Below are 26,607 nucleotides of genomic sequence, written 5' to 3' on the forward strand. Positions count from 1 at the left end.
TCTCCTGATGTACTGGCCTGTCTGGTAGCGCCTCCATGCTCTGGACACTACGCTGACAGACACAGCAAACCTTTTTGCCACAGCTCGCATTGATGTGCCATCCTGGATGAACTGCACTACCTGAGCCACTTGTGTGGGTTGTAGACTCCGTCTCATGCTACCACTAGAGTGAAAGCACCGCCAGCATTCAAAAGTGACCAAAACATTAGCCAGGAAGCATAGGAACTGAGAAGTGGTCTGTGGTCACCACCTGCAGAACCATTCCTTTATTGGGGGTGTCTTGCTAATTGCCTATAATTTCCACCTTTTGTCTATTCCATTTGCACAACAGCATGTGAAATTTATTGTCAATCAGTGTTGCTTCCTAAGTGGACAGTTTGATTTCACAGAAGTGCGATTGACTTGGAGTTACATTGTGTTGTTTAAGTGTTCCCTTTATTTTTTTGAGCAGTGTATATAGCTAGCACACATACACACATACACACTTCCAGCCACACAAACATACATATATAGCTAGCACACATACACACATACACACATAAACACATACACACTTTGAATGATTGGGGAATACTGAGAAACATGCATGGCTAGCTTGATTATATAAAGGCTCAGATGGGTCAGTGAACTCGGATGTCCATTTGAATGACAGCCCTGCTCCTGTTCAGCCAATAAGCTGTCCCCTCATTCAGCCAATCAGCTATCTGCTCACCTCTCTATTTCAGACCCTCTTACCTGCCTGCTCTGTCCATTCCATGACCTGCTCACTTTCTCCATCTCTTTCTCACTGTCTATCCATCCTTTCTCTTTCTCTCCATAGACAGATCAGAGAGGAGACAATGAGAGAGAGAGAACCCATGTCTAAAGACTGCTCAGATAGGCCTAATGAAGACAGGGAGATTGAAATTGATTTTGTGTGTATAAGCTCTCTGGCTATCTGGCTATCTGAGCACAGCCCAGTAATTAGATGGTCATTGTAAACAATGGCAGGCGTCTTTCTCAGGAGAGTGTGGGTGTGTTAGTTTGTGTTAGTGTGTGTTAGTGTGTGTTAGTTTGTGTTAGTGTGTGTTAGTTTGTGTTAGTGTGTGTTAGTGTGTGTTAGTTTGTGTTAGTGTGTGTTAGTTTGTGTTAGTGTGTGTTAGTGTGTGTTAGTTTGTGTTAGTGTGTGTTAGTGTGTGTTAGTGTGTGTTAGTTTGTGTTAGTGTGTGTTAGTGTGTGTTAGTTTGTGTTAGTGTGTGTTAGTTTGTGTTAGTGTGTGTTAGTGTGTGTTAGTTTGTGTTAGTGTGTGTTAGTTTGTGTTAGTGTGTGTTAGTGTGTGTTAGTTTGTGTTAGTGTGTGTTAGTTTGTGTTAGTGTGTGTTAGTGTGTGTTAGTTTGTGTTAGTGTGTGTTAGTTTGTGTTAGTGTGTGTTAGTGTGTGTTAGTTTGTGTTAGTGTGTGTTAGTGTGTGTTAGTGTGTGTTAGTTTGTGTTAGTGTGTGTTAGTGTGTGTTAGTGTATGTGATGGAGCTAAAGAAGATGTATCTTGGTCTATTTGCGGTTGTGTCTTTGAGGTGGTTGTAACAGCCAGGATAAATCCTGTGTTAGGAATTGAGTTATCATTATGAAAATGGGTTGTATTTTCTATCCGTATTTAATATGTAAACTGTTTCAGATGACAAAATCAATTTCCCTGAATATATTTCAAACTGACTTTGTTCATAAAATGGTTTAATATGGTTTATGGTCATGGTGTGTGGATGGAGCCAGTTACTGTAAGGTGTGTGCTAGGAGATATTTCCAAAGAGGTTGTCCTTAATTCTTTCATTTGGTATCAATAATTCCACTACCAAACAAAACACCCCTCTCTCTCTTTCCCTGTTTCTCTTTCCCTCTCTTTCTCCTCCTCTCTCTTCATATCAGTTAATTTAACATAGGGTTGCCTGATTGCTTTTAGCATTAATATTCTAATAAGGCTTCTGTATAAATTAGTAATGCAATCCAGCAACCAGCCTACCTCTCCCCTCTCTTTTCCCCCTTCTCTCTATCTCTTTCTCTCTCTCTCACACACACACACACACACACACACACACACACACACACACACACACACACACACACACACACACACACACACACACACACACACACACACACACACACACACACACACACACACACACACACACACACACACACACACACACTCTATCTATCTCTCTCTGTTGCTCTCCGATGAAAATATAAAGTGATGGTGGCATTTGATGCATTGGGAATTAAAACTGATTAGATAAGGGAGATCATGGAAAGGAGGGAAGGGGGAAGAACAGGTGAGAGAGGAGGTGAGAAACCACACAGGAGAGTAGGTTAGGAAAAGCCAGGAAGGAACAGATGCTGTAGGGGAAGGAGGGATAGAGAGGAGAAAGAAGAATGAAGAAGGATAATGAGTGTGTGTGTGTCGCCTGGCCCACTTTACTGTCCGGCCAGGACAGCGGGGGGTTAGAGGGGGAGGGGGTGGGGCAGTCTGACCTATTTACCCCCCCCCCCCCCACCACCACCACCACCACCACCACACATCTCATGCCATCCCGTCCCTTGTCGCCAACTCCATCGGACACATGAGAGCCTGTGATACGCTAATCATTTAGTTAGATGAGTGAGACGATGGAGAGGGAGCATGGATAGAGGAGGGAAGAGTTGGGAACTAGATAGAGAGAGGGGAGTGGGGTTGAGAATAAAGAGAGACACAGAGAGATCTTTGCATGCAGATTGAGCCGGTCTCTCTTTCCCCACAGAAAGCTAATGAGTGTGTCTGATGAATAGAGGCAGCGGCAACAGATGGCTAATGCCACATGGTGGCCCAGGGAAGATGCCCAGCTCCTCCACCTAGCCCACCTGGCTCACACATTAACCCCTCTCCTCCTCTCTCACCCCCTCTACTGCATTGTACCATCATACCTCACTGCAGCACAACCTTACAGCTGACCGTGGACATCATCTAGGTTGTTGTCATACACAAATACCTGTAATTATGATACCGAGATATTAATTATGCTCCCTAGAGATTTTTATGTTTTCAACATCTTAGGCTCAAAAAAAGAGTATCAGTTAGCTAGATATCCCCCTAGCATATTCTGTTCATTATTACAAACACTTAGAAATGATGAAGATATGTGCATCAATATATCCTCTTCCTGCATCCCATTCTAAAGAGACTGTCTCAGCATCTCTGTTGATGTGAGGTCAGGGAGATGACACTGTACATGTCTATAATTGCCTGTTGGTTGACTTGTGAATTGGCTATATAGTCTCTGGCTGACTGTAGTGGGACCTGGGCCTAGCTAGTCCTATTGACTGTAGTAGGACCTGGGCCTGGCTGGCCCTGCTGACTGTAGTGGGACCTGTGCCTAGCTGGTCCTGTTGACTGTAGTGGGACCTGGGCCTAGCTGGCCCTGTTGACTGTAGTGGGACCTGGGCCTAGCTGGCCCTGTTGACTGTAGTGGGACCTGGGCCTAGCTGGCCCTGTTGACTGTAGTGGGACCTGGGCCTAGCTGGCCCTGTTGACGGTAGTGGGACCTGGGCCTAGCTGGCCCTGTTGACGGTAGTGGGACCTGGGCCTAGCTGGCCCTGTAGACTGTAGTGGGACCTGGGCCTAGCTGGCTCTGTTGATGGTAGTGGGACCTGGGCCTGGCTGGCCCTGTAGACTGTAGTGGGACCTGGGCCTAGCTGGCTCTGTTGATGGTAGTGGGACCTGGGCCTGGCTGGCCTTGCTGACTGTAGTGGCATTGAAGTGTGTCCTGCGCATGGGTCTGGCCTGGCTGTCCTGTTATTTTGATGTGCACTTCTTCTCAGTGCTCCCCGTCATCCCCTGGCCTAATGGATGTGAGCAGGCCCTGGGTCATTTACAGGCTACATTACAGATCGATCCCCAGCCCGTCCCACCCCTGGGACCCTGCTGGGAGCAGCCTGGTCACTCCCCCTCACATACACCTCCTTGTTCCCCCCTGGTCCAACTGGTCCTATTGTGGATCTGCAGACAATGAAAAACACATGGGGCAGCCAGTCTCAACCCGCCGTGCTGCCCTCTCACAATCATATCTCCTCACTATGTCATCAACACTGCTGCCCTGCCTCTAGCCCTCTGTCCCAGACACACAGCAACGACTGTCAAAGTCTGTAGCTAGTTGTGCGCTAGAGCAGCTGTTCTCCCTATCTACCCCAGAGACAGAGGAGTACTGGAGTAGAATGCAGGAGAGCCTAGGAGAGAAGAAAGAAGGAAGCAGATATACATAGTAAAGGAAATGAGAGAGGGAGGGGACATAGAGAGTTTGTCAATCTGTGTATGTGCACTCAAAGCAGGAATACATGAATTGCTACATTTGTCTGTGACTGCGCTGGATCTTGTAAACACTGGTCTGACACACAAACAATCGCTTTCACAATGTAGCAAGCCACTTAACCCCCGTCTTTTTCTCACTCTTACACACACACGCACACACACACACACACACACACACACACACACACACACACACACACACACACACACACACACACACACACACACACACACACACACACACACACACACACACACACACACACACACACACACACACACACACACACACACACTAAACCCATTTTCTGATTTTCTGAGAGTATCTGAACATGAGGAGCTCATTAAACATTAATACAGGGTGCATTAACGCTGTGTTCAGTGCTGAGCTGTGTTGTGTGGTGGCTCTATTGTCATGCTCAGGCAAGGTGGGACAGGGACAGAGGGGTGGAGGGGGGGACACACACGTGAGACCCTTGAGGGCATGTGGAACTAAACCCCATCGACAGGTCACCCCCCTTCTTTCTCTCTCTCTCCATCCCTGCTTCCATTTCTCCATCCCTCCACCCTCACCCCTCCCTCTCCATCCCCCCCTACACTGCTGCCCCGTTCCATGCGGCACATGGCAAGGCCATGGGGGGGGGGGGGGGGGGGGGGGGGGGTAACATCAATGATAATGGGCAAATCAGCCAGCCAACCATACCAACAACACACACATATACACACACTCACTACTATCACATGCAGCCTTCGCTATGTCACACACTATATTACTGAAACATGAAAACATCCACCCTTTAGAACAGCTGTTTGGATTAACAACCAGAGTTACTGGCTACAGTAGCAAAATAGCCCCAGAGCCTCATCCTACTGCAGAGTATTGTTTGGTACATTTTGTACATTGGTACAAAATGTTTCCACAACAGATCAGATCATTACAGTCTGTTGCCTCTAAAAGTCTGGAGGATATTGTAGAGACATCTCTTACTTTCTATTTTCCTCTGTCTGTCTGTCTCCCTGTTTTACCCCTTTCATGTTCGCCCCTGCGTGGTGGGAGGGTAGAGGTGGGTAGAAGAGGGTAAGGGGGATAGAGAAAGAAGAGGGGGCAGAAACAGATGGGGCGCTGGCAGCCATGTTTGACTCTGTCAGACTGACTATATGCACATGGGCGGGTGTGTTATTTGGCATGAATAAGCTTGTGTGTGTGTGTGTGTGTGTGTGTTTGTGTGTGTGAGGGGCACAATAAGGGTAATTATCTCTGCTTGAGAGGCCCAGGGAGGGGGAGAGCAGAGAGACTGAGTCATACAATACCCTGACCACAGGCCTTTGTGTGTATAAAGCACAGGGCTGACAAGTGTCAGCTATTATTGACTATTTACCCACTACACTCATACACACACGTGCACGAACACACACACATCCTTTCTGTATCTTTATCTCCCAATCTCTCTCTATCTCTCTTTCTCTCTCCCAAGCGCACGCACGCACGCACGCACGCACGCACGCACGCACGCACGCACGCACGCACGCACGCACGCACGCACGCACGCACGCACGCACACACACACACACACACACACACACACACACAGTATTTGTCTCCCTCTGCTACTGTATAAGTGTTAGTAGTGTGTATGCTACAGCAGTGTATCAGTGTCAATCAGTGTAACAGGGAGAGATGGGACAGGCCCTGCGAGCACATCACTCTGACAGATAGCTGGCCCACTGTCTTACCCTCCAACCCTGGCCCCGCTCACTGTAACAGAGAGGAAAGACTGTGTGTGTGTGTTACATCAGAGACATCCTAAACTGCACCCAGAGGCTGTATACCACCAGTCTCCCCCTTCCCACCTCTATTTCATTCACAACACTAAAGCAGTGTCTTCTGGCCTGGTACAGCACATACTGTAGGGACGTGAGAGAGGTCTGCATTAGTCTATAGGTCAAGGATCATCGAGGAAAGATCAAGAGCCCTGCTACGGTCTATAGGGGGTTAGGGTTTAGAAGGTTAAGGCTACTTTGGGCAAAGAGGGATTTCTCCTTTCTCCCCCTCTCCCCCTCTCCTCTCTTCTTTTGTTTAGGCTAGCTAAAGAGGGATTAGCCCAGGGAGATTACAGCAGACTTTGCTAAGAAATCGTGTTTGAGGAAACAGTTATTGACTTACTAACCAGCTAGTCACACTGGAGACAGACTTACACCCATTCTCCTCCCCACTCTCTCCTTCTCTCCTTCTTAGCTGTCTCTGTCTGATTTTTGACCCTGTGTCCTAAGCAGGGCTAGACAGATATTACACATATACTGTATCTCGCAATACATATACTACAGTATACAATACATATACTACAGTATATGCACAATAGAAACACTTTGATGTACCGTACAGTATATTTAATTCTGAGAATTTGCATTTTACAATGAGGTCAGGGAAGGAGCCCAGTTAAATCTAGAAAATAACATTTATGGAAGTAAATGTGGTGTGCTTGCCAGTCCTGAAGTATTTATGGTTGTGAAATAGTAGTAGTAATGGTAGTAATAGTGTTTTCATATGCTATGTGTTAGCTATATAGATCTATTTTGAGGTGTTTTGTAGGTGTGTTGTTATTATAGTGGGTTAGTGTAGTAGACTAGAGTGAGTACTATATCATCAGAAGCCATGTTGTGTGTTTTTAAGCTCTGAAAATGTTTTAGTTTGAACATTCTGAAAGATTTGTGGCAGTTTTCAATTTAGAATGTTGAAGCCTGCATTCCGCCATTGAAATGAATGGGGATACGACAGGCTTTATAGTTTATGAAGTAGGAATGCTGGCAAAAATGTGTCTTGAAGCCATCTAAGTTGAGTCAGTCTGCACATGTCAACGCTGGTGTTTGTAGTTGAAACGGATCAAGAATCCACATTTTGCCTTTGAAGTCTATGGAGCTTTTATGCAAATCTAAAACAGTTATAGTTCATATAGCGTCAACAATCTTTTGACAATCGATCTAAGTTGAGTCAATCTGTATATGTCAATGTCGGTTTGGTGTTTGTAGCTTCAAGGGTTCAAGAGCAGTGGCAAATCCAAGTACTTCCCATTCAAGCCTATGGAGCTTTTATGCACATTTAAAATGGTTAAAGATCAAAAAGTATAAATGGTATCAAAAAGCTGTATACAAGCACAATATTCCAGACTGATCTGAACGTTTTCTAGCTTAAACGGTTGAAGACTAGTTACAGTGGCCATTTTTACTGTTCAGGTCTATGGCAATTGAAATGCATTGGGATTTATGAAATGTGTAAGTAGTATCAAAAAGTATTTTTCAAGCGCACTGCGGACTGTTGACCAGGGAAGACCAAAAACATATTTGGGGATCTATCAAGATCACTGGTGGTCAGCCAAGTGCCATGTTCCTACAAGACCACTCAATCAGGTGTATTGATTTCCCTGTCCAGGCAGTCTATTAGTTGTTCAACCCTACATAGAGGCCATGGCAACATGGCAGCTAGCTGATTCATGTGAGTGGGTGGGAGGGCACTGGGAAGTGAGGACAGAGGACAAGTGCATGAGAGATCACACAGGAGGAGGGAATGCGAGGGAGAGTGAGATTGAGTGTGTGTGTGTAGTTAGTTATGGATTAGTGTGTACATTGGGTTTGATTTGTGGTTTGTGTGCGGTTTTGTTAGTTTGTGTGTGGTTTTTAAACGGCGTGTGCATGCGTGTATGCGTGTGTGTCCGTGTGTGAGTGTTCATGCGCATGTGCGTGTGTTTAAGCGGGTGAATAATTGAAGGTATCTGAGGTGTGTTTGTGTTCTCTTTAACCCCAAACCACAGACAAGACAGCTCTCAATAATTCATTGTAAGAAGAGATGATACAGCGCAGCTGGGTAGGCAGGCCTTTAGTGACTCTAGAACAGTGAACACTCCCAGTCTCTAACCTCACATGCAGTCTGTGTTTGTGTGTCCAGTTGTTTACACCTACTGCAGACAGTAGCACATTCTCTGAACATCCTACTGTATGTTGGAGTTGTTGTCTATGTTTGCTCCACTTATTATATGTCCTAGTTGTGGCCTGTGTGTGTGTGTGCTCAGACGGGTGTGTTGTCTGTGGGGGATTTGAGGTCTGTCTCTGGTCGATGAGTGCCTCGCACCGATGTCCATGCAATCTCAATTGACCTACTGTGTTTTTGTGTTTGTGTGTGTAAGAGAGAGCAAGAGAGAGGTAGAAAGAAAGAGAGAGAAAGAGGGGGAGAGAGAGAGAGGTAGAAAGAAAGAGAGAGAAAGAGCGAGAGAGAGAGGTAGAAAGAAAGAGGGAGAGGGGAGAGAGAGATAGGTGGGAGAGAAGGAGGGAGGAGAGAGAGGGGGTGAGAAAGAGAGAGAGGGCGGAGAGGGGGGGAGAGAGAGAGAGAGAGAGGGAGAGAGAGAGGGGGTAGAGGGGGTAGAAAGGGGGGAGCGAGAGAAGGAGAGAGAGAGAGAGGGAGAGAGAGAGAGGGGGGGAGAGAAAAAGGGGGAGAGAGCGAGAGAGGGGGGGGAGAGCGAGAGAGGGGGGCAGAGAGAGCGAGAGAGGGGGGCAGAGAGAGAGAGAGGGGGGGGAGAGAGAGGGGGGGGGAGAGAGAGAGAGAGAGGGGGAGGGAGAGAGAAAGGGGGAGAGAGAGAGAGAGAGAGGGGGGGGGAGAGAGAAAGGGGGAGAGAGAGAGAGAGAGAGGGGGGGGAGAGAGAAAGGGGGAGAGAGAGGGAGAGAGGGGGGAGAGAGCGAGAGAGGGGGGGAGAGCGAGAGAGGGGGGGAGAGAGAGCTAGAGAGGGGGGGGAAAGGGGGGGAGAGAGAGAGCGAGAGAGCGAGCGAGAGGGGGGGAAAGAGAGAGGAGGGGGGGAGAGAGAGAGAGCTGTCCCTCCTGGCTGGGTTGAGACACTCCTCTGCCACCAGTGCTATAATAGGGAGGGACCAGTCAGCTCACTCAGTGCAGCTAATGCAGCCAACTGCCCCAGTCCATGGGCTACGCCAGAGCACAGTGCAACACACACACACACACACTGACACACACACACACTGACACATACCATGTAGCCATCTCTCTCTGTTTCTCTTAATTTAAAACAAGGAGGAGAAAGGGGCAAAGGCCAGTGACTGTGGGATGATTTTACTTACTGATATTTCTTCATCCTGAAGTGTGTGTGTGTGTGTGTATTTGTGTGTGAAAGGGGTACAGTACATTTGAGGGTATATGTGCTTTTTCTACTGCTATTGCAAATATATATGTATTGTTTCCATTTTGGTGTGTGGGTGTGTGTGTGCATGCGTGTTTGCGTGCCGGTGTGTGTGATGTCAACTGTTGTCGCTCATATAGGAAGGGAATACATAGGAGTGTGTGTGTGTGCGTGTGTGTGTGTGCGGTCGCTCTCTCCAGAGGTTCACATTAGTACTGTCAACCCAGATGTCACCAGGCACATGAAACACACGTCATGAATTATGGATCTCTGTTTTCACCTCTGTCTTTCTCTGTTTATAGGTCTGCTTTATATATCCATACTCTGTCTGTTACTAGGTGTTTATAAGGTCCCTGTAGTCTTCTACACTATAGCCAGTTTGTCTGTGTCTATAGTGGTCTGCGGGGACACTGTAAACCTGTATTCGTTTTATGTACAGTTTTATTCTCTGTGTCCCTGATTAGGTATTTTTAAGGTAGTACATACACTGAGTATACAAAACATTAAGAACACCTGCTCTTTCCATGACAGACTGACCAGGTGAATACAGGTGAAAGCTATGATCCATTATTGATGTCACCTGTTAAATCCACTTCAATCAGTGTAGATGAAGGGAAGGAGACAGGTTAAAGAAGGATTTTTAAGCTTTGAGACATGGATTGTGTGTGTGCCATTCACAGGGTGAATGGGCAAGACAAAAATGTAAGTGCCTTTGAATGGGGTGTGGTAGTAGGTACCAGGCATAGCAGTTTGTGGGAAGAACTGCAGCGCTGCTGGGTTTTTCACGCTCAACAGTTTCCCGTCTGTATCATCAAAGGTCCACCACCCACAGGACATCCAGCCAACTTGACACAACTGTGGGACACATTGGAGTCAACATGGGCCAGCATCCTTGTGAAACGCTTTCGACACCTTGTAGAGTCCATGCCCCGACCAATTGAGGCTGTTCCGAGGGCAAAAGGGCAGGGGGTGCAAATGTCATTTTAGGAAGATGTTCCTAATGTTCAATGTACTCAGTGTATGTCCCTGGCCTATAGTTTCTACAGTATAGAAAATGAAATTTGAGTGCCTCTATAGTATAGTGGTTTACAGGGACGTTGTGTACATGTAATGTTTTCCTGTACATTGGCCTATTAGTCTATGTTTGGACTCTCTGTCTCCCCCCTAGTGTTTACGGTTTAAAGTCACACTGGGCAAATTGGGACAGAGCGGCAAGTGGAGCAGAAGAGACGCGATCCCAATGTAGTGGAAACTTCTGGACTGTACCCTCTTCCTCTGTCTGTCCCCGTCTATCTATCTCCCTCCGTCTCTCCTCCTCTCCCTCTCTCTGTCTCCTACTCCACTTATACACTGTTACCCCCTCTATCCCCCCATCCTCCTCCTCTTCATTGCTCATTGTAAATGTCAGTAGTGTTAGAGAAGGGAGACTGGGGGTTTGTATGGAGGTCACAGTCTCATCAACAAACAGAACAGAGGAGAGGAGAGAGGGAGGGAAGGAGGAGGAAATAAGAAAGGATTGAGAAATGAGATAAACAGTCAGGATTAGTTAGGGGAGAGGACAGCGGTTATAGGACAAGACGGTGAAGCGTGGCTTTTTCATGAAAATATGACAAACCTTGTGTCTCTCTCTCTCTTCCCAACCCCCAGAGGGAGACAGAGGGAGACAGAGGGAGAGAGAGAGGGAGAGAGAAAGGGAGAGAGAGGGAGACAGAGATTCGGATATTCCTCATTCATTCTGTAGATATGACTGATAGTGGTTCTGCGTTACTTCCGACATTACTGAACTGTGTGGTCATGCTAACAAAGCACCTTTTGTGAGCTAGATGGAAAGGGGCGGGGCTAACACGGCACGATTAGTTGTAACACATCAGTGGTGCCAATAAAGCTGCTTTGAATGTGAATTGAGCGGAGTGAAGAGGGCACCATTGATAAATGGTGTGGGGGAGAATAGAAGCCAGGGAAGTGTATATATTTAATTGTCTGACACCTGCTACTACTTCAGCCTTTTAATGCATGCAGGAGAAAGAAGGGAGGGAGGGAAGAGAGAAAGAGAGAGAGTGTTGTGGGGTCTCGTTTTGAATTCAGGCACAGCACCCCTATTCTATTCCATTCATGGGTTAGTATAGCCTTGTGGATATGTTAACAATAAGAGTGGAGCATAGTAAAATGTGGATGAGCAGTTATCTACTCCAGCCTTGGCTCAGCTCTCTTCTCCTATTCTCTTTCCATTCACCTCTAGCTGACTAGGTGTGGCAGTCAGGGCAGAGGCCAGAGGAGTGGGCTTGAAATCACTGGATCCTCATTTCAGTGGTAGTGACTGGCGCTGATTCAGTTGCTTGATTCACTTTCTATTGAAGTGATTCTCTGTCAGTGGTGCTGATTCAGTAGGTTGATTCACTCTCTTTTGGAGTGATTATCTGTCAATGGAGCTGATTCAGTCAGTTGATTCACTCTATGGAAGTCACTCTGTGATTCTCTGTCCATGTTGTGGATTTATTTGATACTGTTTTTTAATAGCTGCGCTCCAGAAATGAGCGGTTCATCAAGAGTTCTTCAAAGAACATTAGGGTTCTTGGCACTAATGGCCCCCAAACGTTATTCTAAGAACCCCATAGGAGGTGGGGTTCATCGAGAAACCTCCTTAGTTGGTGGGGGTTCTTGCAGGAACCTAACTGCCAAACTGAAACATTTGGATTTGAAAGGGCAGCAGGTGCAGGCACTTAACTGAAAAAAATCTCTTTAATTTAAGTTAAGGTTTGTACCTTGTACAATTTAAATTGATATTGTTTTATGATGATACCATTTATCTTTTCATATTTGTGCAAATCTTTCTGAAACAGAAAATGGACACAATTCAATGGATATGAATCAACAAAGAGGTAAGAATGTGTAGGCTATAAGAATATGTTGAAGGCTAGCTGTATTGGGTGCAGATGACTGAACTGCTCACTTTTGTGTCTGTGTCTGCAGGTATACAGACAAGGAGGCATACAAAGTTATGTCAATTGGTATTGGTGTGTTATGCTGATCACATGCACCATCATCCTCCCTTACCTCTTCAATAAATATCCCAGAGGCCTCTACATTATGGACAATGTACTGTATGTGTATGAAAACCATTATCAAAACAGCTTTTTTCATTCACATTTACCACAAAAACTAAGGTAAAATTACTGTTTTGTTAATAAATCTGTATAATTCTATTTTTGGGGGATTCCCAGACTTCACCCTCCCTACACCTCTGATGAATATAACAGGAAACCTGTTTGATCACCATGCACTGCAAAATCATTGTGGCTAAGGATACGGAGGACATCAACACATTAACATCAACACACCAGAGGACATACCCATTGGACTTGGGGCTCTACTGGGAGTCCACCTCATATCTACCTCAATTCTGCTTTGCCACTAAAATCCTAATAAACACTGACAACTAAAATATTGTGTTATTGTTGTTATTGTTCTGCATATTATTATTATTATTAATAATAATAGGGGAGGGTGTAGTTCAAAAATGTGCCCCAAAAGTTTCTTCAAAAGGTTCTTAGAGGATCCATTAAAAGGGCTTCTTTGAAGAACTTATAGGGGTTCCCCCACAGTTTACATTTGAAGAACCCATAAAGGATACTCCAAGAACCTTTTATTTTTAGTCTGTAGGGCTAGTGTGCGTGTGTGTGTGCGTGTGCGTTTGAGGGTATTTTTATATGCATATTCTAGTACTGCAGAGTGAATGTCTCCTGAATCCGCTCAGTTTCTTCTTTCTTTCTTCTCTCAGTGACAGTCCCTCCTCTATGATCCCTTGTTCCTCCCCCTCTCTCTTCTCACCTTCTCTCACCCTCTTCCCTTCCCTCCAACTCTCTCTCTGTTGACGAAGAGAGGCAGGGGAAGTCAGATAGACAGTGATATCTAATGACAAACTGTGACACTGCTACATCCATGAAAAAATCATCCCATTCTTTTTTAAATTTAAAGGACCCAGCTCACTCCAATTATTTACCCAATGCCAAGCTGCCTGGCTGAACTTTCACCCTCTAGTGTGTGTGTGTGTGTGTGTGTGTGTGTGTGTGTGTGTGTGTGTGTGCGCGTGTGCGTGCGTGCGTGTCAGTGCCTCTGTCTGTTTGCGTACACTGAAGGGGGAGGGGCGGTCGAGTGACTGCACCCCAAACATCGTCACAGAAGCACCCGCAGGATGGCAAGCAGCCCCTAGCAACAGGGAGAGAGGGAAGAAAGTGCGAGAGTGGGAGGGAGGGGGAAAGACGCAGCACATCAATAAATAATGGCCCCAGTGAGGAGGTGGAAATATGGGCCTCGTTAGCTGTGTGCCTCTGCCTTCATTTGCATGTGAGGAAACTTGGCTGCTACTGACTCAAAGACTCTTACACACACTCACACACATACACACTGGCTCAGACCCACACCCTACGCAACCAGTGCTACGCAAATCACACACTGTTTCTATGTCTCTCTCTCTCTCTCTCTCTCTCTCTCTCTCTCTCTCTCTCTCTCTCTCTCTCTCTCTCTCTCTCTCTCTCTCTCTCTCTCTCTCTCTCTCTCTCATACAGTTGGTTTTCCTATATCTCTGTCCCTATTTTTGACAAAAAAATCTTTCTCCCTCTCCTCTCACCCCTGATATAGCCCTCCCAGGTTCTGCCTGCTACCAGACTGCAGGTCTATAGGTTTGTAGTGGAATCCAGGCTCACTTGAAAGCAGTGTGATTTTGACAGTGTAGCCCACCAGTGTAGGCCTTCCTGTGCTGTGTTTGACAACAAGGCCTGAGCTCAGCAGTCTAACCCAGATAATTACAGTATCCACTGACACACATACACACGGAACATGCCCACACTTTAAAATGTTCCCCTCACACATATAGACACACATACAGTATGCGTGAACATACACACATATGAACAAGCGCACACACACTCACTTTTCTTCTCCTACTCTTTCTTCTTTTGCTCCACCCTTATTCCCTTTAATCTTTTACACCCTGCTTGTTCTCTGCTAACCTAGTATGTCATTGACTGACAAGCCCAACCGAGAACAACAGGCCTGCGGGTGGGTAGCAGAGTGAATGTGGTGAACTGCCTCTTAGTCTAGTGCATCACTTCAGCTCCATTCTCAGTTTATCCAGTCAAGTCAGCATGAATAAAAGCTTGGGGAGTACAGTGATTTAGCAATTAATATTTTACTCTGTCTGCCACTCTGCTTAACAACACAGAGAGAAAGAGATTGTGTGAAAGGGGGAAAATGTTAAGGAGGATATATACGAGAGATGGTTCAAGATGGAGGGATTGAATAAACAAGAGAAACAATTAAGATGGGTGGATAGTGGAGGAGATCATGTGATTAAAATGGCTCCTGTTCTGGAGGTGTCTCCATGGCACAGCACTTCTTAGATCTTTTGTTTATGGATATCACTCTCTCTCTAGCTCAATCCCTCTTGCTACCCCCCCCCCCCCTCTCTCTTCTCTCTCTGTCTCACTATTTACAATCTATACATGTATTTCCATTTTTCTCTCTCTTGCTCTCTCTCTCTCTCTCTCTCCCCCTCTCTCTCTTTATCTCTATCTCTTTATCTCTCTCGCTCTCTGTTTGTCTGTCAGTGTGTTGTGACAGTGTGGCGTGTCAGTGTTATGGGAGTTGAAATCTTAAAGTGCACATTATCCTGTAAGGATTAATTCAGGGGTGCAAACAAAGGCTGACTGTAAAATTACAGCCTACACTGCGACTGTGCCACTACCCTCCATACACACATTGTCTGTTAGCCTGCTCCTAGCCCCCTAGTACACACACACACACACACACACACACACACACACACACACACACACACACACACACACACACACACACACACACACACACACACACACACACACACACACACACACACACACACACACACACACACACACACACACACACAACAGAGAGAGAGAGAGAGAGAGTCATACACACTCTACCCTCAGTGACGGTTCTAGACCATTTCAACTGGGGGGGCCAAGCTGGGGCCAGTTGTACTGTTAGAGGGGCCAGTTACATTGGACGTTATTGTTGTCATATTGTTTTCTTCACTGCATTGCAGGCATTAGCAGGCAAAAGACCATGTTCATAATCATTCAACTATTTATTTGCATTTTCTGTCTAATAACGGATGTAAAAAAAGAACGATAGCAAAAATTAGTTATATAAAAATTATTTCATACTCCACATTTAGGGGGGGCAAAATTGTTGTCACAGGGGCACTGGCCCCCCCTGCCTCCCCCCAGAACCGCTAGTGTCTACCCTCCACCTGTGCTGTCTGTCAGACAACTACTGTGCAGATGTACACACTACCCTCTATATACACACACACCCTCTACCCTCCACACACACATCCTCTACCCTCCACATACACACATAACCTGACAGGCTTAGAGCCCATCAAACAGCTATGGTGATAAACACACAGTTGCACATGAATGCTCTGATTGTGCTCCAGCTGTTGGACTATAGCCGGGAGCCTCTGCAGTGAACCCAGGTGAGAGAGAACGAGTAGAGGAAGAACAGCGTGTGTATGTGTGTATGCGCACATGTGTGTGAGTATGTGTTCATACATAGGACAGTGTTAACATTTCCCAAATTGGCAAATGCTCATTAAAATGGTGCCCTCCCTCTCCTCTACCCCTCCAATAATTGGGCAGGGTCTGCCAGATTGTTACAGGCTGAAAATAGGGCACAGCCTGGCAGGGTACATCACACACTGACACACGTACCAGACCTGGGCTCATCTTGCTGTGTTCTATAACAACCACAACAATGATAACAATACTGAAGTAGAGATGTTGATAACGTCTTTACTGTAAGTGATGGTGAGGGTTTGACCATTTTCAAGTGTTTCTCAATGTGATTGTATTGCATGTTTAATAGTGAGCTCACCATGTGTCCTCTAGGGTATGACAGGTTGCCAAATGTTTAGATAGCAGTTACCCTTGCCCTGACTAAGTTGTTTGTTGGGGGTATTTAGTTATTTTGAGGCTTTGTTCAATAATTTTCTCTCTGTAACAGGTAACAGGTTCTTCCTGACGTCCTTTGGTGCTCTGTACATCTCAGATGTCCAGAAGGAGGATGCCCTCTCTACCTACCGCTGCATCACCAAGCACAAATACAGTGGAGAGACACGTCAGAGCAATGGAGCCAGGCTGTCTGTCATGGGTGAGTGGGACTGTAAAAGTATGTCATTGGTCTGAGTACCGGTACACAGTGTTTTGTGTGTAATAAATGTCTATGAATATGAATGAATATACACTACATGACCAAAAGTATGTGGACAACTGCTCGTCAATCGTCTCATTCCAAGATCATGGGCATTAATATGGAGTTGGTCCTCCCTTTTCTGCTGTAACAGCCTCCACTCTTCTGGGAAGGCTTTCCACTAGATGTTGGAACATTGCTGCGGGGACTTGCTTCCATTCAGCCACAAGAGCATTAGCGAGGTTGGGCATTGATGTTGGGTGATTAGGCCTGGCTCACAGTCTGTGTTCCAATTCGTCCCAAAGGTGTTCGATAGGGTTGAGATCAGGGCTCTGTGCAGACCAGTCAAGTTCTTCCACACCGGTCTCGACAAACCGTTTCTGTATGGACCTCGCTTTGTGCACAGGGGCATTGTCATGCTGTAACAGAGAATCGTCTAGAATGTCATTGTATTCTGTAGCATTAAGCTTTACCTTCATGGGAACTAAGGGGCCCAGCCCGAACCATGAAAAACAGCCCCAGACCATTATTCCTTCTCCACCAAACTTTACAGTTGGCACTATGCATTGGCAAGTAGCGTTCTCCTGGCACCGCCAAACCCAGATTCGTTCGTATGACTGCCAGATGGTGAGGCCTGATTCATCAATCCAGAGAACGCGTTTCCACTGCTCCAGAATTCAATGGTGGCGAGCTTTACACCACTCCAGCCGACACTTGGCATTGCGCATGATGATCTTAGGCCTACCACTTCGCAGCTGAGCCGTTGTTGCTCCTAGACGTTTCCACTTCACAATAACAGCACTTACAGTTGACCGGGGCAGCTCTAGCAGGGCAGTAATTAGACAAACTGATTTGTTTCAAAGGTGGCATCCTATGACGGTGCCACGTTGAAGATTGCATGGCTTTGTTCTCAATTTTATACACCTGTCAGCAACGGGTATGGCTGAAATAGCCGAATCCACTAATTTGAAGGGGTGTCCACATACTTCTGTATATACAGTACCAGCCAAAAGTTTGGACACACCCACTCAATCAGGGGTTTTTCTTTATTTTTACTATTTTCTTCATTGTAGAATAATAGTGAAGACATCAACACTATGAAATAACACATATGGAATCATGTAGTAACCAAAAAGTGTTAAACAAATCAAAATATATTTTAGATTTGAGATTCTTCAAAGTAACCACTCAATCAATCAATCAATTTTATTTTATATAGCCCTTCGTACATCAGCTAATATCTCGAAGTGCTGTACAGAAACCCAGCCTAAAACCCCAAACAGCTAGTAATGCAGGTGTAGAAGCACGGTGGCTAGGAAAAACTCCCTAGAAAGGCCAAAACCTAGGAAGAAACCTAGAGAGGAACCAGGCTATGAGGGGTGGCCAGTCCTCTTCTGGCTGTGCCGGGTGGAGATTATAACAGAACTATGCCAAGATGTTCAAAAATGTTCATAAATGACAAGCATGGTCAAATAATAATCATGAATAATTTTCAGTTGGCTTTTCATAGCTGATCATTAAGAGTTGAAAAACAACAGGTCTGGGACAGGTGGCGGTTCCATAACCGCAGGCAGAACAGCTGAAACTGGAATAGCAGCAAGGCCAGGCGGACTGGGGACAGCAAGGAGTCACCACGGGCGGCAGTCCCGACGCATGGTCCTAGGGCCCAGGTCCTCCGAGAGAAAGAAAGAGAGAAGGAGAAAATTAGAGAGAGCCAAGATTTTCAAAATGTTCATAAATGACAAGCATGGTCAAATAATAATCAGGAATAAATCTCAGTTGGCTTTTCATAGCCGATCATTAAGAGTTGAAAACAGCAGGTCTGGGACAGGTAGGGGTTCCATAACCGCAGGCAGAACAGTTGAAACTGGAATAGCAGCAAGGCCAGGCGGACTGGGGACAGCAAGGAGTCACCACGGCCGGTAGTCCCGACGTATGGTCCTAGGGCTCAGGTCCTCCGAGAGAAAGAAAGAGAGAAGGAGAAAATTAGAGAGAGCCAAGATTTTCAAAATGTTCATAAATGACAAGCATGGTCAAATAATAATCAGGAATAAATCTCAGTTGGCTTTTCATAGCCGATCATTAAGAGTTGAAAACAGCAGGTCTGGGACAGGTAGGGGTTTCGTAACCGCAGGCAGAACAGTTGAAACTGGAATAGCAGCAAGGCCAGGCGGACTGGGGACAGCAAGGTGTCAGCATGCCCGGTAGTCCTGACGTATGGTCCTAGGGCTCAGGTTCTCAGAGAGAAAGAGAGAACGAGAGAATTAGAGAGAGCATACTTAAATTCACACAGGACACTGGATAAGACAGGAGAAGTACTCCAGGTATAACCAACTGACCCTAGCCCCCCGACACATAAACTACTGCAGCATAAATACTGGAGGCTGAGACAGGAGCGGTCAGGAGACACTGTGGCCCCATCCGAAGAAACCCCCGGACAGGGCCAAACAGGAAGGATATAACCCCACCCACTTTGCCAAAGCACAGCCCCCGCACCACTAGAGGGATATCCTCAACCACCAACTTACAATCCTGAGACAAGGCCGAGTATAGCCCACAAAGGTCTCCACCACAGCACAAACCAAGGGGGGGCGCCAACCCAGACAGGAAGATCACGTCAGTAACTCAACCCACTCAAGTGACGCACCCCTCCTAGGGACGGCATGAAAGAGCACCAGCAAGCCAGTGACTCAGCCCCTGTAACAGGGTTAGAGGCAGAGAATCCCAGTGGAGAGAGGGGAACCGGCCTGGCAGAGACAGCAAGGGCGGTTCGTTGCTCCAGAGCCTTTCCGTTCACCTTCACACTCCTGGGCCAGACTACACTCAATCATATGACCTACTGAAGAGATAAGTCTTCAGTAAAGACTTAAAGGTTGAGACCGAGTCTGCGTCTCTCACATGGGTAGGCAGACTGTTCCATAAAAATGGAGATCTATAGGAGAAAGCCCTGCCTCCCGCTGTTTGCTTAGAAATTCTAGGGACAATTAGGAGGCCTGCGTCTTGTGACCGTAGCGTACGTATTGGTATGTACGGCAGGACCAACTCGGAAAGATAGGTAGGAGCAAGCCCATGTAACGCTTTATAGGTTAACAGTAAAACCTTGAAATCAGCCCTTGCCTTAACAGGAAGCCAGTGTAGGGAAGCTAGCACTGGAGTAATATGATCAAATTTCTTGGTTCTAGTCAGGATTCTAGCAGCCGTATTTAGCACTAACTGAAGTTTATTTAGTGCTTTATCCGGGTAGCCGGAAAGTAGAGCATTGCAGTAGTCTAACCTAGAAGTAACAAATGCATGGATTAATTTTTCTGCATCATTTTTGGACAGAAAATTTCTGATTTTTGCAATGTTACGTAGATGGAAAAAAGCTGTCCTTGAAACAGTCTTGATATGTTCGTCAAAAGAGAGATCAGGGTCAAGAGTAACGCCGAGGTCCTTCACAGTTTTATTTGAGACGACTTTACAACCATCAAGATGAATTGTCAGATTTAACAGAAGATCTCTTTGTTTCTTGGGACCTAGAACAAGCATCTCTGTTTTGTCCGAGTTTAAAAGTAGAAAGTTTTCAGCCATCCACTTCCTTATGTCTGAAACACAGGCTTCTAGCGAGGGCAATTTTGGGGCTTCACCATGTTTCATTGAAATGTACAGCTGTGTGTCATCCGCATAGCAGTGAAAGTTAACATTATGTTTTCGAATAACATCCCCAAGAGGTAAAATATATAGTGAAAACAATAGTGGTCCTAAAACGGAACCTTGAGGAACACCGAAATGTACAGTTGATTTGTCAGAGGACAGACCATTCACAGAGACAAACTGATATCTTTCCGACAGGTAAGATCTAAACCAGGCCAGAACTTGTCCGTGTAGACCAATTTGGGTTTCCAGTCTCTCCAAAAGAATGTGGTGATCGATGGTGTCAAAGGCAGCACTAAGGTCTAGTAGCACGAGGACAGATGCAGAGCCTCGGTCTGACGCCATTAAAAGGTCATTTACCACCTTCACAAGTGCAGTCTCAGTGCTATGATGGGGTCTAAAACCAGACTGAAGCATTTCGTATACATTGTTTGTCTTCAGAAAGGCAGTGAGTTGCTGCGCAACAGCTTTTTCTAAAATTTTTGAGAGGAATGGAAGATTCGATATAGGCCGATAGTTTTTTATATTTTCCGGGTCAAGGTTTGGCTTTTTCAAGAGAGGCTTTATCACTGCCACTTTTAGTGAGTTTGGTACACATCCGGTGGATAGAGAGCTGTTTATTATGTTCAACATAGGAGGGCCAAGCACAGGAAGCAGCTCCTTCAGCAGTTTAGTAGGAATAGGATCCAGTATGCAGCTTGAAGGTTTAGAGGCCATGATTATTTTCATCATTGTGTCAAGAGATATAGTACTAAAACACTTAAGTGTCTCTCCCGATCCCAGGCCCTCGCAGAGCTGTGCAGATCCAGGACAGCTAAGCCCTGGAGGAATACGCAGATTCAAAGAGGAGTCCGTAATTTGCTTTCTAATGGTCATGATCTTTTCCTCAAAGAAGTTCATGAATGTATTACTGCTGAAGTGAAAGCCATCCTCTCTTGGGGAATGCTGCTTTTTAGTTAGCTTTGCAACAGTATCAAAAAGAAATTTTGGATTGTTCTTATTTTCCTCGATTAAGTTGGAAAAGTAGGATGATCGAGCAGCAGTGAGGGCTCTTCGGTACTGCACGGTACTGTCTTTCCAAGCTAGTCGGAAGACTTCCAGTTTGGTGTGACGCCATTTCCGTTCCAATTTCCTGGAAGCTTGCTTCAAAGCTCGGGTATTTTCTGTATACCAGGGAGCTAGTTTCTTATGACAAATGTTTTTCGTTTTTAGGGGTGCAACTGCATCTAGGGTATTGCGCAAGGTTAAATTGAGTTCCTCAGTTAAGTGGTTAACTGATTTTTGTCCTCTGACGTCCTTGGGTAGGCAGAAGGAGTCTGGAAGGGCATCAAGGAATTTTTGTGTTGTCTGAGAATTTATAGCACGACTTTTGATGCTCCTTGGTTGGGGTCTGAGCAGATTATTTGTTGCGATTGCAAACGTAATAAAATGGTGGTCCGATAGTCCAGGATTATGTGGAAAAACATTAAGATCTACAACATTTATTCCATGGGACAAAACTAGGTCCAGAGTATGACTGTGGCAGTGAGTAGGTCCAGAGACATGTTGGACAAAACCCACTGAGTCGATGATGGCTCCGAAAGACTTTTGGAGTGGGTCTGTGGACTTCTCCATGTGAATATTAAAATCACCAAAAATTAGAATATGATCTGCTATGACTACAAGGTCTGATAGGAATTCAGGAAACTCAGAGAGGAACGCTGTATATGGCCCAGGAGGCCTGTAAACAGTAGCTATAAAAAGTGATTGAGTAGGCTGCATAGATTTCATGACTAGAAGCTCAAAAGACGAAAACGCCATTTTTTTTTTTGTAAATTGAAATTTGCTATCGTAAATGTTAGCAACACCTCCGCCTTTGCGGGATGCACGGGGGATATGGTCACTAGTGTAACCAGGAGGTGAGGCCTCATTTAACACAGTAAATTCATCAGGCTTAAGCCATGTTTCAGTCAGGCCAATCACATCAAGATTATGATCAGTGATTAGTTCATTGACTATGACTGCCTTTGAAGTGAGGGATCTAACATTAAGTAACCCTATTTTGAGATGTGAGGTATCACGATCTCTTTCAATAATGGCAGGAATGGAGGAGGTCTTTATCCTAATAAGATTGCTAAGGCGAACACCGCCATGTTTAGTTTTGCCCAACCTAGGTCGAGGCACAGACACAGTCTCAATGGGTATGGCTGAGCTGACTACACTGACTGTGCTATTGGCAGACTCCACTAAGCTGGCAGGTTGGCTAACAGCCTGCTGCCTGGCCTGCACCCTATTTCATTGTGGGGCTAGAGGAGTTAGAGCCCTATCTATGTTGGTAGATAAGATGAGAGCACCCCTCCAGCTAGGATGGAGTCCGTCACTCCTCAGCAGGTCAGGCTTGGTCCTGTTTGTGGGTGAGTCCCAGAAAGAGGGCCAATTATCTACAAATTCTATCTTTTGGGAGGGGCAGAAAACAGTTTTCAACCAGCGATTGAGTGCTGAGACTCTGCTGTAGAGCTCGTCACTCCCCCTAACTGGGAGGGGGCCAGAGACAATTACTCGATGCCGACACATCTTTCTAGCTGATTTACACGCTGAAGCTATGTTGCACTTGGTGACCTCTGACTGTTTCATCCTAACATCGTTGGTGCCGACGTGGATAACAATATCTCTATACTCTCTACACTCGCCAGATTTAGCTTTAGCCAGCACCATCTTTAGATTAGCCTTAACGTCGGTAGCCCTGCCCCCTGGTAAACAGTGTATGATCGCTGGGTGATTCGTTTTAAGTCTAATACTGCGGGTAATGGAGTCGCCAATGACTAGGGTTTTCAATTTGTCAGAGCTAATGGTGGGAGCCTTCGGCGTCTCAGACCCCGTAACGGGAGGAGTAGAGACAAGAGAAGACTCAGACTCAGACTCCGACTCGCTACATAATGGGGAAAACCGGTTGAAAGTTTCTGTCGGCTGAATGAGCGACACCGGTTGAGCATTCCAACAGCATTTCCCTCCAGAAGCCATGAGAAAGTTGTCCGGCTGCGGGGACTGTGCGGGGGGATTTATACTAACGTTACTATCTGTACTTACTGGTGGCACAGACGCTGTTTCTTCCTTTCCTACACTGAAATTACCCTTGCCTAACGATTGCGTCTGAAGCTGGGCTTGTAGCACAGCTATTCTCGCCGTAAGGCGATCGTTCTCCTGTATATTATGAGTACAGCGACTGCAATTAGAAGACATCATGTTAATGTTACTACTTAGCTTCGGCTGTTGAAGGTGTTGACGAACCATGTCCAGATAAAGCGTCCGGAGTGAAAAAGTTGAATGAGGGAAAAAAGTTGCGATGGAAAAACTAAAAATATAAACGGTAATTAAAAACAAAAACAAAACAAAAAACGTAAAGTTGTCAGCTAGCAAAGTAAAGTAAAGTTGGCAGCAAAACGCACAGCAACAAAACGCACAGCAACACGTCTGCAGATTCAACACTCTTTGCTTTGATGACAGCTTTGCAGACTCTTGGCATTCTCTCAAACAGCTTCTCCTGGAATGCTTTTTCAACAGTCTTGAAGGAATTCCTACATATACTGAGCACTTGTTGGCTGCTTTTCCTTCACTCTGCGGTCCAACTCATCCCAAACTATCTCAAATGGGTTGAGGTCGGGTGATTGTGGAGGCCAGGTCATCTGGTGCATCACTCCATCACTCTCCTTCTTGATCAAATAGCCCTTACACAGCCTGGAGGTGTGTTTGGGGTCATTGTCCTGTTGAAAAACTAATGATAGTCCCACTAAGCGCAAACAAGATGGGATGGCGTTTCGCTGCTGAATACTGTGGTAGCTATGCTGGTTTTTAGTGTGCCTTGAATTCTAAATAAATCACAGACAGTGTCGCCAGCAAAGCACCCCCACACCATCACACCTCCTCCTCCATGCCTCCTCCATGCTTCATGGTGGGAACCACACAAGCGGAGATCATCTGATCATCCGGAGATCACCTACTCTGCGTCTCACAAAGACACGGCGGCTGGAACCAAAAATCTCAAATTTGGACTCATCAGATCAAAGGACAGATTTCCACCAGTCTGAAGTCCATTGCTCGTGTTTCTTGGCCGAAGCAAATCTCTTCTTCTTATTGGTGTCCTTTACAGCAATTTGACCATAAAGGCCTAATTCACACAGTCTCCTCTGAACAGCTGATGTTGAGATGTCTGTTACTTGAACTCTGTGAAGCATTTTTTTGGGCAGTTAACTCTAATGAATTTATCCTCTGCAGCAGAGGTAACTCTGGGTCTTCCTTTCCTGTGGCGGTCCTCATGAGAGCCAGTTTCATCATAGTGCTGGATGGTTTTTGCGACTGCACTTGAAGAAGTTTTCTGTATTGACTGACCTTCATGTCTTAAAGTAATGATGGACTGTCATTTTTTCTTTGCTTATTATTATCTCATGAAGTTGGTTGAGAGAATGCCAAGAGTGTGCAAAGCTGTCATCAAGGCAAAGGATGGCTACTTAGAAGAATCTCAAATATGTCGTTTTTTATTGCATATTTGAGCTGTTCTTGCCATAATATGGACTTGGTATTTTACCAAATAGGACTATCTTCTGTATACCACCCCTATCTTGTCACAACACAACTGATAGGCACAAACACATTAAGAATGAAATAAATTCCACAAATTAACTTTTAACAAGGCACACCTGTTAGATGAAATGCATTCCAGGTGACTACCTCATGAAGCTGGTTGAGAGAATGCCAAGCGTGTGCAAAGCTGTCATCAAGGCAAAGGATGGCTACTTTGAAGAATCTCACATATTGTTACGGCTGTCTAATGCCTCCTCCTCGGACGAGGAGAGACGAGAAGGATCGGACCAATACGCGGAGTGGTTAGTGTCCATAATTTATTAGCATCGAACTGAACACTATATGAAGCAAGATAACAAATAGAAAATCAAACCGACAAACAGTCCCGTGTGGCACAACGACTACACGGAAGACAAACACCCACAAAACACACGTGAAACCCAGGCTGCCTAAGTATGATTCTCAATCAGGGACAACGATTGACAGCTGTCTCTGATTGAGAATCATACCCGGCCGAACACAAACATCCCAACATAGAAAATCAAACATAGACAAACCCACCCAACTCACGCCCTGACCAACTAAATAAATACAAGAAAAAGGAAAACAGGTCAGGAACGTGACATAACCCCCCCCTTAAGGTGCGAACTCCGGGCGCACCAGCATAAACTCTAGGGGAGGGTCTGGGTGGGCATCTGTCCACGGTGGCGGCTCTGGCGCTGGTCGTGGTCCCCACCCCACCATAGTCAAACCCCGCTTCCGTGGCCTCCTCCCAATGGCCACCCTCCATGTCAATCCCACTATACCAAAGGGCAGCACCGGACTGAGGGGCAGCTCCGGACTGAGGGGCAGCTCCGGACTGAGGGGCAGCTCCGGACTGAGGGGCAGCTCCGGACTGAGGGGCAGCTCCGGACTGAGAGGCAGCACCGGACTGAGGGGCGAATCCTGGCTGGCTGGCTCTGGCGGATCCTGGCTGGCTGGCTCTGGCGGATCCTGGCTGGCCGGCTCTGGCGGATCCTGGCTGGACGGCTCTGGCGGATCCTGGCTGGACGGCTCTGGCGGATCCTGGCTGGACGGCTCTGGCTGGTCCTGGCTGGACGGCTCTGGCTGGTCCTGGCTGGACGGCTCTGGCTGGTCCTGGCTGGACGGCTCTGGCTGGTCCTGGCTGGACGGCTCTGGCGGATCCTGGCTGGACGACTCTGGCGGATCCTGGCTGGACGGCTCTGGCTGGTCCTGGCTGGACGGCTCTGGCGGATCCTGTCTGGCGGAAGGCTCTAGCGGCTCCTGTCTGGCGGACGGCTCTAGCGGCTCCTGTCTGGCAGACGGCTCTGAAGGCTCAGGACAGACGGGCAGCTCTGACGGCTCGGGACAGACGGACAGCGCTGGGCAGGCAGACAGTTCAGACAGCGCTGGGCAGGCAGACAGTTCAGACAGCGCTGGGCAGGCAGACAGTTCAGACAGCGCTGGGCAGGCAGACAGTTCAGACAGCGCTGGGCAGGCAGACAGTTCAGACAGCGCTGGGCAGGCAGACAGTTCAGACAGCGCTGGGAAGGCAGGCAGTTCAGACAGCGCTGGGAAGGCAGGCAGTTCAGACTCAGGCTGCGCTGGAGAGGAGAAAGGCTCTGACAGCGCTGGACAGGTGGGAGCAGCTGGAGAGAGAACCCGGAGAGTCAGCCTGGTGCGGGGGGC

General features: G+C 46.5%; 1 protein-coding gene across 1 annotated transcript in view; it reads left to right on the plus strand.

Annotated features, from left to right (window-relative positions):
- The window catches only part of LOC120043743 (Down syndrome cell adhesion molecule-like protein 1 homolog), a 96,950-nt gene that overhangs the window by 38,122 nt on the left and 32,221 nt on the right, over positions 1–26,607 (plus strand). Inside the window, exon 4 of the mRNA XM_038988307.1 lies at positions 16,543–16,689. Coding sequence (XP_038844235.1) covers positions 16,543–16,689 — 147 coding nt within the window. The remainder of the gene's footprint in view (positions 1–16,542; positions 16,690–26,607) is intronic.

The sequence above is a fragment of the Salvelinus namaycush genome, chromosome 3 (assembly GCF_016432855.1).
Source record: "Salvelinus namaycush isolate Seneca chromosome 3, SaNama_1.0, whole genome shotgun sequence".
In the NCBI taxonomy this organism is placed as follows: Eukaryota; Metazoa; Chordata; class Actinopteri; order Salmoniformes; family Salmonidae; genus Salvelinus; species Salvelinus namaycush.